General features: G+C 35.8%; 1 protein-coding gene across 1 annotated transcript in view; it reads right to left on the reverse strand.

Annotated features, from left to right (window-relative positions):
• Positions 1-6,993: 6,993 nt before the first annotated feature.
• The window catches only part of IL13RA1 (interleukin 13 receptor subunit alpha 1), a 51,795-nt gene continuing 44,791 nt past the window's right edge, over positions 6,994-13,997 (reverse strand). Inside the window, exon 11 of the mRNA XM_006904708.3 lies at positions 6,994-9,627. Coding sequence (XP_006904770.1) covers positions 9,535-9,627 — 93 coding nt within the window. The 3' untranslated portion in view covers positions 6,994-9,534. The remainder of the gene's footprint in view (positions 9,628-13,997) is intronic.

Below are 13,997 nucleotides of genomic sequence, written 5' to 3' on the forward strand. Positions count from 1 at the left end.
TGTATGGGGCTGCCCTCAGTTGAAGGGTGAGGGTTGGGGACTGCGGCTCAGCCTCAGTTTTGCAACTGCGCCAGTAAAAATCAACTCTTGTTTCTTTGCCTTCCCATCCCACTTCTCTGCTTTTTGCTCTGATGACTGGGCCCTGCCACTGGTTGCGTGGAACTCACAGCACTCTCAGGCAGTGCTGTTCAGGGAACTCAGCGCACATTCTCCTCTCCCCTTCCCGCTACAAGAAGCTCCGGTGGCTGCAAGAGGCAGCTTCTTTATTTCTCCCAGTCCACCGCCTGAAACCCGGGGTTCTGACCTTGGTAGGTCTTGTGTGCAGCTCCCACACTCAGATGTGTTGGTGTGCAGTTTGGGTGTTTTTTGTTCAGTTTTAGATGTTCAGCTTATTTTTGTTTCAAGGGGAGAGATCTTGGGACGTCTCTTGCTCCGCCATGTTTAATCCAATTCCTCAATGTCCTTAATTTTTAGATGCATACTGAAGTATTTACAGATGAAATGATACAATCTCTGGGATTTGCTTCAAAATCATTCATTGTTTGGGGGGTAAGGAATGGGTAGAGGTATAAATGAAACAAGATTGTCTACAATGATAACTTTTGAAGCTGGATGACGGGTATATGGTTGGTCATTCATTGTAATAGTCTCTCTACTTTTATGTTTAAACTTTTCCATAATAAAATGATTTCAAAACCTACCATTGAAGTGGTAGCATGGCTTGGGGGTGTCTTGTAATGTGAATCTTATCCAGGAATAATAATCCACAAACATCTTAGCCTTCCTCAACCACATTACCAATGGTGAACTGATCAAACATCTTATAAGGAGGCAGAGGCCAAAAGGAAGAGGAAATGAGGCAGGGAAAATCTGAGAAGAGAGTAAGTTCAGAAGGTCTTGGATCATGGACTCTTGCCAGAGTAGACAAGCCACTGCCAGCCACTGAAAGAGAGCATTTGGGGGTGGTAGAAGCTTGAGAGAGAATGCTAAAAGAAAGTAAGAGACTAAAAAGGAGAAGATATCTTGAGTATGCATGTTGGTGGGGACTGGTGGGAGGAAGTTTGAATGGCAGAGGTGTAAAACAAACTCACCCATTATGTAGAGCTATCCTTCTCTCCCTCCTAGTGACTTTGAAAACATTGTGGAGATAAGACATTTAGAATTAATTGTTAGTCAAATTTTCAAGTCAAACAATAACTCATAAATTATTTTCTGTTTTTGTCTATATTTTCAAATCTACGAGTCTTGGGTCAGCAGCTGTTTTTCTATATCTTCTTCCATTATTTTTTAAAAATAATTAAAAGTTATCATTTTATTGATTATGAATGTAAGACCTGAATGAGCCCCTGTAAACTTTTTTTTTATTGGTGAAAAAACTGAAACTAAGAGTAAGAAATTGACTAGCCCAGCATTGTATGGGGCGGGCATATGGTAGGCACTTAAGAAATCCCTGTTGAATCTAGGATTAATACATACTAGTATGACCCTATCAAGAAATTACAGCTGGTATCAGATCTGATTGGTAAGTGCCCATGTTATATAGTTTTAATAACACTCCTGGTTGGAAAAAGATTGAACAAATAAATAGCAAAAACAAAGTTAGATTGTTTCTAACTTAAGAACTTCTTCCTCTGTAATTCTAGTTCTGGTCTCCATGGAGCCTTACTTGCAGGCAGGGCAGCTCTCGGCTGTGAAGCACATGGCTAATCCAGGCCTCCTTTGGGGGCTGAGGTTTATCTATTGTCTGTTAGACTCTTCAGTGGCCCCAGGTACTGGTCAACCTTATTTGGGCCTGCATGGCAGAATGTACATAAATCTTCATATGTTAAAGGTTTGCACTGAACTCTCATCCTGAGAAAATGGTTAATTTGGACTCCAAACTACTTATTTTACTGTCAGGGAGCATTATTTTTCCAGTTTTTAATCTACTCCAAGGGTGAGGAGAGAGTAGATTTATGTTTGTTTATTTGCTTGTTTGTTTCCTGACAACTTAAAAAGTTTTTAAAAATAGGAAGAAAAATAAACTACTTTTGATTTTTGATTTGAAGCATTTTTAGAATCATAAATAAGAGTTGAGATTCAAATCCTAACATTCTAATATCGCTAACTAGATTTATACTAAAACAACACAATTAGAAAATGTCATTCCATTATAAATTCAGTACAATGGTTAATGGATGGTATAGGAGAATATTGTAAAAGCTAGCTTTATTGCTGCCACCAAGATTGTCATTTTCACATAAGAAGAAAGAAGAAATTGGTGCCAGAATAACAGCATGTGCAATCACAGCTTCCATTTATTGAAGTTCACTTTACATGGTTTATTTCACTGATACCATGCAATAACCCTAAGAGGTAGGTCCTTTTATCACCATTTACAGATGAGAACTGAGACTCAGATTAAGTTAAGGAACCCTCCCAAAAAGTAGAACCCAAAGACGATTAAATGGAACATGAGAGAAAGAGATTAAAATCAGAGAATCAGTCCAGGATATCAAATATCCAACTAGAAGTTCGAGAGTTCTAGAATTAGAGCAAATAGAAAGAAAAATATTGCATAAGAAATAATACAAGGTAATGTCTCAAGAATGAAGGACAAGTTTTTAGACTGAAAAGGCTCACAAAAGCTCAGCCAGTAAATGAAACAAAATGCACAAGAAGGAAAATCATTGTTAAATTTTAAAATACTAGAGGCCAAAAGAAAACGTTTAAAGTTTGCAGAGAAAGAAAAAGTTACATATGGAAAACTAGAAATCAATAGGAAATCAGAATTCTCAAAAGCAACACTAGGAACAAGAACATATTGGAATAATGTCTTCAAAATTCTTAAAGGAAATTGTTTCTAATTATGAATTCTTTAACTAATGAAAATTTTAATCATTATGAAGATATATTCAGACACAGAGGGTTTTATTAAAATTATCTCCCATTCAGTCTTTTTAAGTTAGTGTAGGGTGTGGTCCAGCAAAACTAGGTCATTAAAGCAAGAAAGAGAACAACCTGAGATCTAGCAAATAGAATCTATTCAGAAGAGTATCAAGGAGAATTCCCAGGATGACAGCTGGGTGGCAGATCCAGAGGGCAACCATTCCAGAATGGATCAGGAGGGCAGCAAACTCCATGAGCATTGTCTCCAAGATAAAGAAATGGAACTCATAGATTACCTAACATATCTGACCATACCGAGTGAAGTTTTATGGTTCTGTCAGAAAATTTGGGGCTAAACTCATGACAGGTACACAGAAAAAACAATCAAACTAAAAAAGGGACAATTTGGGAAAAACAAAATAAAAGAAATATAATTAATGGTACTCTACATAGATCAACTGTGAGCAATAATTACATGGTATAATGTAGCAGTCCACTACCTTTTTGGCACCAGGGCCCAGTGCTCCTATGAGAATCTAATGCCTGATGATCTGAGGTGGAGTTGAGGCAGTGATGCTATTGCTGGGGAGCGGCTGCAAATACAGATGAAGCTTTGCTTGCTTACCTGCCACTCACCTCCTGCTGTGTGGCCCGGTTCCTAGCAGGCCACAGACCAGTACCTGTCTGCAGCCTGCGGGTTGGGGACCCCTGGTATAATGCAAATGTTGAATATTTTAACCAAAATTTTTTGTATTTGTGGAAGAGAATTGTGACTGCATGTGACATATGCATGTGTGTTGGATAAGAAAGCCAGTTCCTCATCTTCTATAAATGTAAATAAAAATAAAAAATATCATTAAGTATTAGGGTGTTATTGAGAAGAGTTATACACTAAAATAACAGCTAAACACATTAAAAGTAGTTTAAAACAATACAAATTTATTATCTCACTTTTTTTCTGTAGAAGTCCAGCACAATCCAAATTATATTTCTTTCCCCACTAATAAAAGTGCTTTTTTCAACTAGATTATTCATTTCTCACTCCTTCCTATTTCTTACCTATCAAGGATGTGGTGAGATCAAAATACTACTTTTTTTTCTTAATAAAACCATACAAAAGTTTGCTTATTTGCTAAGATCTTAAATGTATACTATTGTGACAAGATTGAAAAAAATGTTAAGATGTTGTTGAAGACTGTTAGTTTGTGCACGTATTATACTTTTATAGGTATTTTAAAAAATAGATTCTATCTTCCCAATCTGGCCAATAAAAATTCAATTAAAAAAAGGAAGAAGAAGTCCAGCACAGCATGACTGAATTTTCTGCTCGGATTCTGAAATCATGGGGTTGGCAAACTTGGAATTCTATCTGGAGGCACTGGGACTGATGCTTCCAGAGTCCTTCTGGTTGTTGGCAGGATCCCATTCCTTCTAATACTTCCCACATGGCCTCTTTTATCCTCAAGCAAGCAATAGCACTTTGACGCCTTTCTGTACTTTGGATCTCTCCTCCTCTCCTTCCTCCAGTTTGAGAAATTTCTCTGCTTTTATGAGGTCAAGTAATTAGATGGGGCCAGTCCAGATAATCCAGGATAATCTCTCCATTTAAGGGTCTGTAATCTTAACCATATCTTAAAAGTCCTTTTTGCCATGTAAAATAACATTTTCACAGGTTCCAGGAATTAAGGTTTGGGCTTCTTTTCTGGGAGCAGGAATCAGGGCAAAGAGGGGTGTGGCAGGGTTCTTTTGTTTGTTTGTTTGTTTTTACAAGTTTCGTGGTACTCTGTGACTTTTTAAATTATGTTCATGTTTTTTTTTGATCAACCAAAAACCACAAGGTTAAATTCAATAATCAAATTTGCAAGTATTGAAATCAAATGGACACCATTTTAGGTAATGTATCAAATGTAGTCATTATACAAGCAATCTATATTATACAAAATCCATTTTTATGTTTCTAGGCAAAACGACCTGCAAAACTTGTTAAGAAACATTTGTTAGGTACAACCTTGGCTGGGCCCTTGTGGAAACTCTAATTTGAATGGACCACAAGGTCATTCAATGTATTGATTTCTTTTATTAAAAGACCTAGTCTGGTTATTTTTGGCAGTAACTGCTAATAGCTAACTACTTCCTGCAGCAAGAGTAAGAGATGACTGTAAACATGTTTTCTCGATATGTAAAACAGAAGTCATCTTAGTTTTTGTTGGAAGTCAGAATAGAGCTAATCTAGTCCAATCTCTTCATTTTACAGATGAGAACACTGATGCCCAGAGAGAAGGGATCTTCCATGGTCCTCACTTCCAAATGAGCTCCATAACTTATGGTCACTGTTATGAGCCTTGGGCAGGATGAGAAATCGCTGAGTCTAACGTCTTCATTTTAGAGATGGCAAGGCAGATGCAAACAGGGAGAAATACCTGCCCAAAGTCCCTTGGAACTCATTAATTCTAACCTAGGTTTCTTTCCTCTGACCAAATAGCTTCCCCCAGACTAACTGCCTGATAACTAAGCTGAATCTTATTCATTTCTAAATTCTTAGTACCTAGCACATTGCCTAGCACATGGATGAATAAATGCACATACGAATATTAAAATACTATAAAAAGCTTACTTTGCAATTAAATGATTTAAATTCTCAAACAGTCTTCCAGTTAAAAGTAAATCAGCAATTTGGTAATACTGTGAAATGTTTCTACTTTAGGTAGAAACATTTGCCTCCTTAGGACAAATAAATACATCACTGGCTATATTACATAAGCTCTTAAGTCAGGCTGATTTGCTTTCCAATTCCGTCTCAGTCATTTAGTAGCTATGTGATCTTGCACACATAAATCAATCATTTTGTCTGCTTCTTCCCCTATAAAATTAAGATAATAATGCAACCTATCTCATGGAACTCACATGAGAATTTAGTGAAATCATACATGTAACTTGGCACACAGTAGCTATTCAGTAACTATTAATTTTCTCTTTTTATGTAATGGTCTACCTAATAAATGTTGAAAACTAGCAGTGAATTGTTTACTTGTTGCTAACGGTAAACTAAAAGTGTGGCCATTAGGAAAGAGAGTTAAAGGCCAAAGAACCGTCAAGCAGAAATCACCGTGGGATTGATATAAAAAATAGCTAGCACATTCAAATGTCAGTAAACCTCCTTTGCTTAAATAAAAGCATGCCAAGATTTAGCCACAGTATTTACAAAAAAAAAAAAAAAAAAAGTTGCTTAATCTAATCATTAGGGTTTAAAAGAAAAGAGACTCTGGAAATCAGTGTGCTTAGATCATTCTGGCTCTTTTCCCTCTGAGATAAGGTGAGCGTGTTTGTTGCTACAGGAATGTGTTTTCCATAGATCTCAGATATACGACCTCAAGAGTCCTGTTAACTGATTTCTGCCATAATAATCAGTGTGTTGACCAAAAGTTTTCTTATTAAAAATAAAACAAACTATACTTACCTGGAGGTAGATTTCCAGAATCTTCTTAGATAATCCTAGATAGTTAACACAAGTAACCTAAGACCAGCATCCACTACCCCTAGGGTTTGGATGCTGTAAAGACTTAGAGTAATTAGCAAGTGTGGTCTTGCTAAAGACCCACTCCTATAATTTAACACAAATGAGAAAAAACCCTCTGACATTCAAACCACTTTGCTGTCATTATAGAAAATATGAAACTATATCACTGTCTCTTAGGAGGACAGCTATTGAGAAATGATTTTCTTAGTCACAAATCACATTAGTCACAAATGTAATTAATGTGTAAGTAGGAGTACCCTTTTGTGTATACCATGACGGATTCCTTAAGTATATTGTACTCTATTCTAAGCTTAATATTAGAAAGGACTAGTTCTCCATTTACCTTAATTATCATAATTACAATTTATCATATACTTATGTCACTTTAGGTGGTGCTTGCAAAGGCTGTACTAATATTAAACTAAGTGCATGCCCATATGAGAAAACATAGCCATACTGAAAACAGCAGAGAAGCTTATGATAAATGACTGTAAGATAAAATAGCTGTCTTGGAATTTTTCACATTTATTCTTTTAACTCCAATTTTTTTCTGCCACCCACTCCTCACAACACTTTCCCCAAAATAAAACCAAAGGAAAACATTTGGGTGACATACAAAAAGACGATATTTATTTTATTCAACTTTCCTATAAGAAGTTAAACAAAATGAGCCCTAATTGAAGGCATTACCAAAAATGTTCTTAACATTGTTTCACATATCCCTTTAGAGCCCAGAAGAAGAAAACAATATGAATGAAAGAATAAGAATGAGCATTCTTATAGCAGGGTCATTTAGGTATAAGGAGAAAAAAGTCTGTATAGATTAGACATAAAATAGTAAACGGACCTACTGGTTTCCTACAGGTGATGAAAATCCCACTAATGTATTAAAGACTCGGAGAGTTCCCAAGACCTGGGGATCACTTTTCAGCAATTATAAAACAGCCATAGCTACTCCCATGACTTACTGCCTCACTTCCCCTTAACTATTTTACTGCTAAAAGAGGAGGATGGAAACAAATACAATTTCCCCACTCCCAGTCTGCATGACTGTCAGCATCAGTAGTTCCTTGGGTAATGAGATTATCAAAGCATCCCCGCTTCACACACACATACACATTCATTGCCATCTAAACAGGGTAACAGGAAAAATGGCCTTGGGTGAAGCATTCAGGTGTTTTGCTTCCCAGAATTATAAAACACCTGGCTAGGAAGTAACCTCATTCCTACAAATGAAAATTAAATTTTCTTTTTAGAGAACAGAACAAAGTGGAACATCCACTATACCTGTCTCCAAGGCTCAATCTGACCTCAAAAATAAAAGTGCGGGGAGGCAGCACCTTGATATCTATGTACCCTTGCTGTGAACCCCAATTTCCTCAGAAAAGTTGGGGCACAGTGCTCCCCTGCAGTGCAAGGAGGTTGCCACTTTTGCCCAAACCTGAGAAGAGCAGGGATCTCCCTTCCCCAAGAGCAGGAATTTCAGGGAGTACCATCTTATTAATACAAATGGGTAAATGTTTGGAGAACTGGTGATACAAATTTCTCAAGTTCCTACCAGTCATCCAAGTCTATATCTGTAAGGAGAGAATCTTGGGGGTGGAGTGGTGGATCTTATTTTCATACTTCTTTAAATTTGGAGGAAGTAGGAGTAGGGGAAATACATATGTTGTGAGGATGGGTGAGAATGGAACCCAAACATATGCAAAAAACACATACAAACATTGGAGCCCTGGATACTGGCTATCAATATAAGACACAAAACCTACTAATAACTATTTGTGGCAGTAGGGAGAAAGAGGAAAAGATATAACTATTCTTTATATCAAGCAAATAGCAAAGTTCTAAGTGAAGATAATACCTCCTTTCTGTTTAGAAAATATGTAGAGAAATAGTAAGTGCTGAAAATATTCAAATAAAAGCAAACTCACAAAAAAAAGTTACAAAATATACAAGAATTCATCACTGTTTCTTAGTCTACTCACACTTTACCTGAGCTGCAACTCACTCCTTGCTCCCCTAGATATTCTGAGCAGATTTATATTCTAATATATAATGAAAGGTGAAAGACTACAGTGAGGGAGAATGTAAAATGGGATATTAGTGTGGGAATTGGGGAGTTGAAAGGTCTGAAGAATGACTTGTGGAGAAAAATAAAGTGGTAAGAACTGAGGAGTCTCAATCAGAATTGTCAACCATTTGAGAGAGTCGGTGCCTCACACCTGGGTGCCTAGTACAATCTGGATACATAGTAAATACTTGATTTGAGTAACAGAAGTAAAGAAAAAACAATGTATCATTAGAGACTGCATGGTTCAAAGTCTAATACCCAATAAGTCATTCTGTCTTTGCTGCCTTCGAAGGCCTAGAAATCTAACTATGGGTGGTGAACACACATTGAAATGTATATATGGCATACTGTTGAATTGTACACTTGAAACTTATTGGATTTTATTGATCAATGTCACCTCAATAATTTTTAATTAAAAAAAGGAGAAGACAAAAAAAAAATGCCTGCAATGGCTTTGAAAGGTCTTGGCAAAAAGAAGCTGCCTCTTTTTCTGTAGTTATCATCATGGCCAACACTGATGTCTGGGCCTTTCAAAGCAGAGGAAAATGCTGCTGAAGAGATGATGATTCAGACTCTTAAGTTTTAACAGCCACAAACATTACTTAGTGGGATTCCAAACAACAGATTTTGTCAATTTTGTTTGCTAGATGTTCTCTGTGACTCAAGTTTGGCATTAGCATTTACACCCAAAATGAGTTCCCCCACAAATAAAATTTGTTGATATTATATGACACAAAGAATACAAAGCAGACACAGATCACTCAGGAAGTTGTCACAACTCTTAAGATTAAACTCTACTGTGATCATCACCTTTTGCTTTGTCCCCTAGTTTGAAGCCTTCGTAAAAGATATCTGCTTTTATAATTCAGTGAGAATGACTCCACTCTCTTCTCCAGAGTGCCATTAGTTTTGTTTTTTTGGTGCATGACTCAACATAAAGACCTGTGATTCTTATGAGCTGCCTGTTTTTAAATGGTCCAGTAGTTTCAGTTTCCATTTAATAAATTCCCAGTTAACAAATGGAGAATGGGATCAATCTTCACAAGGTCACATTGAAGGTTCAAATAAATTATCCCCATCACTGAGAGGCTCTCTTCAGGTTTTCTATCAGCACTACAGAGTCAGTTTCTTCTTTGGTTTGCTTCTCATAGATGTCATATTTCTTCCAGTGCTAGAAGAAAGAAAAATACAAGTATACAATTATTTTTCTAAATAATGTTCTTTCCCCGCGTTCTCACAGCCAATGCTTATTTTTAGGTTTGCATGCATTGAACCATAAGTGTATGTTTCCTGTTATTTTTTTTCTTTTTTTGAACTAAGAATTCTCATATATTTGAATACTTAATGATATAAAACAATCAGGAATTAACTTTAAAGAGGAAAAAAGCATGGGATTGTTATGTGACATTTAATGGCTATCTCAAGAGATAAACACATTGTGACATCTCCAAAATTGAAAAGTCTTTTGAAGAATAAACGGTGGCATACTTTTCTTACTTTGACTATTTTTACCTTTATTTTCTTACTACTCAAATTTGACCATTGCTCCAGAGATATAAGAGGTTCAAAAAGTCAACCAGCATCTAGGTAAATGACAATATAAAATATCCCAAAAGTCTAGTGCAGCTAAAACTTTTGAAAGACCCTATATTAACAGCTTCATGTAACACCATTTACTAGAACAGGGAATTATGCATAAGTTCATCTCGAATTCAATTTAAGTGTACCTCTTCTGGTGAAAGCCAATATTCTGGTCCTTGCTTTCTTTACTTATAAAAAAGGAAAACGGTAAAACCTGAGCTCAGTCCCCTCATTTGTAAAATGAAGTTATTAGAAGAAACCAGGGGTTGGCAAACTATGACCTAAGGGCCAAATCCAGGAGGCTGCTTGTTTTTGTAAATAAAGTTTCATTGAAACACAGCCACATCCACTTGTTTCTGTATTGTCTATGGCTGCTTCCATACTACAACAGCAGAGTTGAGTTGAGTTGTGACAAAGACCAAGTGGCTTGCTAAGCCAAAAATATTTATAGTTGGCCCTCTGTATGTGCAAGTTTCACATCCATGGATTCAATCAACCACAGATCAAAAACAGTATTTTTGATCTGAGATTGGGACTCCGCAGATGCAGAGGGCCAACTGTATGCATTGTTTTATGCCATGTTATATAAGGGACTTGAGTATCCCTGGATTTTGATATCCGCAGAGGTCACTGGAACCAATGTCCCATGGATACAGAAGTATCTGGCCCTTTACAGAAAAACTTTGTCAACGCCTGCACTAGATTATTCTAAGCTCCTTTTCAGCTGATGGTTTGTGGTTCTATAAGCCTAGGAAAGGAAATGGAAAGGAAAAAAAAAACAGAAACAAGAGCAACAATGGCTACTCAGCTGTCTCAGGTTGAGCAACTGGAGATGGACTGAGCAAGTCAGGAGCAACCAGGCTTAGAAAGCCTATGGAAGGATGAGTTGGGAAACACTGCTTAAAACATTCAAATTACTCTAAATAAATTACTTAACCCTGATACTCCCAATAGAATGCTAAAATAATAAATACTGACAATTCCAAGTGCTGACAAGGATCCAGGGTAACTGGATCTCTCATATATTGCTGATGAAAATGTAAAATAGTACAGCCACTATGGAAAACTGTCTCATGGTTTCTTATAAAACAAAACATACACCTACTGCATGACCCAGAAATCCCACTTCCATGTATTTACCCAAGAGAAATATGTACACACAAAGACCTCTACATGAATATTTTTTTAATATTTATACTTTTTTTAAAATTAGAGTTGACATTCGATATTATTTTATATTAGTTTCAGGTATACAGCATAGTTGTTAGACATTTCTATAATTTACAGTGATCTCCCTGTTAGTCTAGTGCCCACCTAGCACTATACATAGTTATTACAGTATTATTGACTACATTCCCTATGCCGTACTTCTCTGCATGAATGTTTTAGCAGCTTTATTTATAAAATCCAAAAACTGGAGACAATCTTGATGTCCCTGAATAAGTCAATGGTTAAATAAACCATGACACAGCCCTATCATGGAATACTACTCAGTAATAAAAATAAAATAAAATAAAAAAAAGAACTATTTATACATGCAACAACATGGATGTCTCTTAAATGCATTATTCCAAGAAAAAAGGAAGACTCAAAAACTCTGTGTACTGTATGATTCCATTTACATAACATCCTGGAAAAGGCAAAACTTTATGGAGAGAAAACATATTAGTAATTGCAAGAGTATAGGGTCAGGGAGTGGGGGACTGACTGTAAAGGAGCACAAGGGAGCTAATTGAAATGTTCTATATCTTGATTAGAGTGGTGGCTATAAAATTACATACATTTGCTAAAACTCTTCTAACTATACACTTAAAAACAATCTGAAAAAATTATATAATCTTGAAATAATGGCTTATGCAATACATGTCACTAAGACAACTGGCTAAGTATTTGAAAAATAAAGTTAAACCCTACCTCACAGCCTACATGGATAAATTCCCTATGGATTAAAGATCGAAATTGAAAAAACAAAATCAAGTGAGTACTAGAAAAATATATTGGGCAACAATTATATAAGTCTGAAGTAGGAAAGGCGTTTCCACTCATAAAAAATAAAAAAAAAATATTTGACTGCATAAAAAAGAAAAAACCTTTTGTACATCATTAATCACCTTAAATATAATACAAAAGCAAACACAGATGACAAGCCAAAGGATTAATATCTGATATATAAAAAGAGCTTTATAAATCACTAAGATAGAGATGACTATGGCAGGGAAAAAAATTGACAATGAACACAAATTGCACAGAATTAATTCAAGCCAATGAACATAGGAAACAATATAAAAGTTGATATGTAAAAATAAAACATGTCCTTTCCTCATCTATCAAATTGGTGAGAATTTTAAAAATTAGATACATTCAGACAAAAGCATGCCAAAGCAACAATTCAGACATACTGCTGGTAGGTATATAAATTGGTAGCATCTAGTTGTAGTCTATGCTTCTTGTGAAAAGTTTAAGTATGTGTATTCTAGTGTTCCCATTTCCTTAATATGAAGGAATCAGACCCTACATATGTAACTAGAATGCTTAACAGCATACGTTGTATATTTTTATACACCAGTAAAATAGATCTACTTCATTTTCTTTACCCACTGCATAAAATTTCATTGCATGAATGTACTATAACTTATTTAACTAGCATCCTTAATATAATAGGACATATATTTTATGGATGATGATTTGTCAGTATCAATAAAAGTGTTTAAAATGCATATAATCTCTTTTGATCCATCGATCTTATTTGTAACAATTTATCCCAAGAAAGTAATAAAATATATATGCTAATATTAGCTATGAAATGATGACTATAATAATGAAATTTAGAATTTATCTAAATGTCCAATAATAGGGACTTGGTTAAGAACACTATGACATATATACACAATGGAATACTATTTAGCCATGAAAAAGTATATTATATGACCAGGGTCAGCCAACTTTTTCTGTAAATTGCCAGATAATAAATATTTTCAGCTTTGAGGGCCATATAGTATCTGTCCCAATAACTCTGCTGCTGGCATGAAAACAGCCACAGATAATATATAAATAAATAAATGTGGCTGTGTTCTAACAAAATTTTATTTATAGACACTGAAATTTGAATTTCATATAATTTTCACATGCTATGACATAGTATTCTTTAGGTTTTTTCAACTATTTAAAAATATGAACACCATTCTTAGTTTGCAGGCTCTACACAAACAAGCAGCAAGCAGGATTTAGACTGTGGTCTGTTATTTACAGAGAACTCCTGGGAGGAAGATTCTGGTTGGCAGCACAGTTTTTTAATCTCCCCAAATGCAACCATAAAAACCACAAGTAGAAAAGATAAGTAGGAAAGCAAAAACAAACTCCATGGACACGATCTACAACAAAACAAAGTGAAAATGATTCTTCCATTAACCCTGAAATATGAGTGGATGGGGACAAATTAGAGATAGCTACAAGAGCAAAATGGTATCAGCTATGGAAAAGTCTGCAGTGAGAATTAGCATGGCATCTAATAGATCTGAGGAGTGTAAAATAACTCATTCAAACCTCAGCAAGCTCATTTATGAACAACTGAGACTGGCAGGGGTGAGTGACTGAGTTCCCTTAAGGAGTCTATGGTATAGCTGTGATCACCTGGGCCCCATGAATTCTCAAAACCATCCAAAGCTTCCTTCCAGAGTGAAGTCCCACTCTGAGGAGAAACTGGTTGAAATAGATTCCACATTGGCCAGGAAAGGGACAAAAGAAACAAAATAGAAAATCCAGATAAAAGTAGAGGAAGTAGAAAGGAATTAACTGTAATTTTGAACAATTCTCAAAAACAACAGAAGATGGAACTTTACAGCCAAGAAGTTAGGGGGAAAAAAAATCTACCCTAAAACAAGCCTAAACCTTCATGGAAACTAATTTCATGTAGAAAGAAGCAATGGAATATCCTTACAGAATTAAAACATGCCAAAAAGA

This window comes from Pteropus alecto, unplaced genomic scaffold (genome assembly GCF_000325575.1).
Source record: "Pteropus alecto unplaced genomic scaffold, ASM32557v1 scaffold280, whole genome shotgun sequence".
Taxonomy (NCBI): domain Eukaryota; kingdom Metazoa; phylum Chordata; class Mammalia; order Chiroptera; family Pteropodidae; genus Pteropus; species Pteropus alecto.